General features: G+C 39.3%; 1 protein-coding gene across 8 annotated transcripts in view; it reads left to right on the top strand.

Annotated features, from left to right (window-relative positions):
* CAST (calpastatin) overlaps window positions 1-2,345 on the top strand; it is a 124,634-nt gene that overhangs the window by 66,294 nt on the left and 55,995 nt on the right. For 7 of the 8 annotated variants that reach the window (XM_011989418.1, XM_011989416.1, XM_011989415.1 and 4 more), the window contains one exon: window positions 1,206-1,265. In XM_011989418.1, the coding sequence (XP_011844808.1) occupies window positions 1,245-1,265 (21 nt within the window). In that variant the 5' untranslated portion in view covers window positions 1,206-1,244. Of the gene's footprint in view, window positions 1-1,205; window positions 1,286-2,345 lie in introns of all 8 variants that reach the window. The other variant, XM_011989420.1, reaches the window with a different exon arrangement.

Below are 2,345 nucleotides of genomic sequence, written 5' to 3'. Positions count from 1 at the left end.
AGAGACGGGGTTTCACCATGTTAGCCAGGATGATCTCGATCTCCTGACCTCGTGATCCACCCGCCTCGGCCTCCCAAAGTGCTGGGATTACAGGCTGGAGCCACCGCGCCCGGCCAGGTTCATCTTATAGGCTTCCCTGGGTGGTGTTGGCAGTGTAGCAGCTGTTTACTGACAGTCAGTTACTTCAGAAGGCAGCTCATGCCAGATGGAATCCCTGGGTTCTAAAACCTAACGGACTTAAATGTTAAGGAAGTTTAAATGAGTCTGGGTAGGAGTTTGCAAAGATGATAATTATCTGTTTAATATTAACCAGCGTAATACAAGTTAAGTACTAGAATAGTACTCCAAGCCATACAAGTATCCACACGCACGTCCCAGTACTTAGGTGACTGGATCACAGAGGCCGATTGCACCACTGCAGGCATCTCGAGGAAGGGTGTTTCTTGAATAGTTACTATTCATCACCTCTTGTCTTCTAAGGAAGAGCCTAGATGAGACAGATAACGCAGCAGAATTCCTCCTGCAACCTTGTCTCCACCTTCTCTTTTTTACGTGACACTGAAAGGACAGTTCGCATCCACCCAAGTCTATTTCTGGGAGTTTTGTCCTTCTATCTTATGTATTAGGAATAACACACTGGCAATTTAATGAGCACCTACAATTTGCCAGACGTTTTGCCACATTATTTCAAATACAACCCTGCAAATAGATGTTATTGGCCTTTATATGTAAGTGGACCTGGAAAACTAAAGCTCAAGAGTCACAGAGCTTATAATTGACAGAGCTGGGGCTTGAACAAAATTTTGTTTAGTTGCAAAGTCCATGTTTTTTCTGAAAATAACATAAACAGTAATTATAATAATATTTACTGAGCAGTCATTATGTGCCAGGGAGTCATTCTTATAATAAACTTACAAGGTAGTTGTTAACTACTAAAGAAAATTGAGGTTGGGAAACTGGAGATTATAAAATTTAAGTATTTTATCCGAGATTGTTTAGTAAATAGCAGATCCAAATTTTGAACCTATTTGATCTGGTTACAAAGGCTTTCACTACTGGACACCACCTCCTACTAGATTTTTGTGCTCTAAACTGGGTAAAACCAAGGTAAAGGGCCAAGGCAGTATGGTTAAGAGGAGCTGAAGGACCATGTAGACTGTAGGTTAAATAGAATCAAACTTTCTATTTCTTTCTTTCCTTTCTAGGTATCAGCTTCCTCTGGTGTGACCAGCAAGTCTTCCAGTATGAATCCCACAGAAACCAAGGTATGAAGAATGCTGATTGAGTGAGTGCTAATTTAAGTTGATTGTGCTGCAAAGCAAAACAAATGTAGACTAATTGTTGACGATGAGTTATATATGCTAAGAAGTTTTAATTATGGAAGTAAACATTTTCTTCCTAATTTATGGGGGTCTTTGAAAACTCAGCCTTCCTTCCAATATTTACCTTACACATCATCTACATGGTTTTAGATTATCTAGAAAAGTGGAGTCACCTAGAGTTGTTTTGTTTTGTTTTGCTTTGTTTTGAGACAGGATCTTGCTCTGTCACCCAGGCTGGAGTATAGTGGTGTGATTACACTCATTGCAGCCTCAACCTCCTGGACTCAAGAGATGCTCCCATCTCGGCCTCTTGAGTAGCTGGGGCTACAGAGGCACACCACCATGCCCAGCTAATTGTTGTTTTGTTTTGATTTTGTAGAGACAGGGTCTCACTGTGTTGCCCAAGCTGGTCTCAAATTCCTGGGCTGAAGCAATCCTTCCACCTGGGCCTCCCGAAGTGCTGGGATTATAGGAATGTGCCACCATGCCCGTGGCCAGTTTTGTTTTTGTTTTTGATCCTATATTGATTGAGTCTTTTAATTGAAAATATTTCTCTAAGTACATTTCTCTACATTGCAATGCGAATATAAATTATTAATTTCTTGCTAAACTGGTCTTACTGTTCTGGTCATTTAAAAATAAATATAAAAATGAAAGATTATACTAAATGAACATAAAAACATACTGGTTATTTCGGATGCTTTCTCAAGTTTTTTTTGTGTGTGTGTGAAATTTGAGTCTTGTGGGGTACCATTTTATTGACAAACCTTTCTTGAGCTCTATTTGGGATTTATTCTTCAAATTATTTTTTTGAATTTCAGAATTAAAAATAAAATAATTTCCTCTAGTGGGATTGTCCAGTTTGTTCCGAAGAGCTTGCTGCAGCTGCCTTGTAAACCCTCTCCCTAAAGTTACTCTATCTCAAGCTCTGTCTCTTGAGAATATTTCAGGGGAGGGAATTAAAAAGGGAACATTTTCAAAATTCTCTCCACTAATGTTTGTGTGCCAATATTCTTTTTTTTT

This window comes from Mandrillus leucophaeus, unplaced genomic scaffold (assembly GCF_000951045.1).
Source record: "Mandrillus leucophaeus isolate KB7577 unplaced genomic scaffold, Mleu.le_1.0 Scaffold353, whole genome shotgun sequence".
Classification (NCBI taxonomy): Eukaryota; Metazoa; Chordata; class Mammalia; order Primates; family Cercopithecidae; genus Mandrillus; species Mandrillus leucophaeus.
This window is presented reverse-complemented; position numbering and strand designations above follow the sequence as displayed.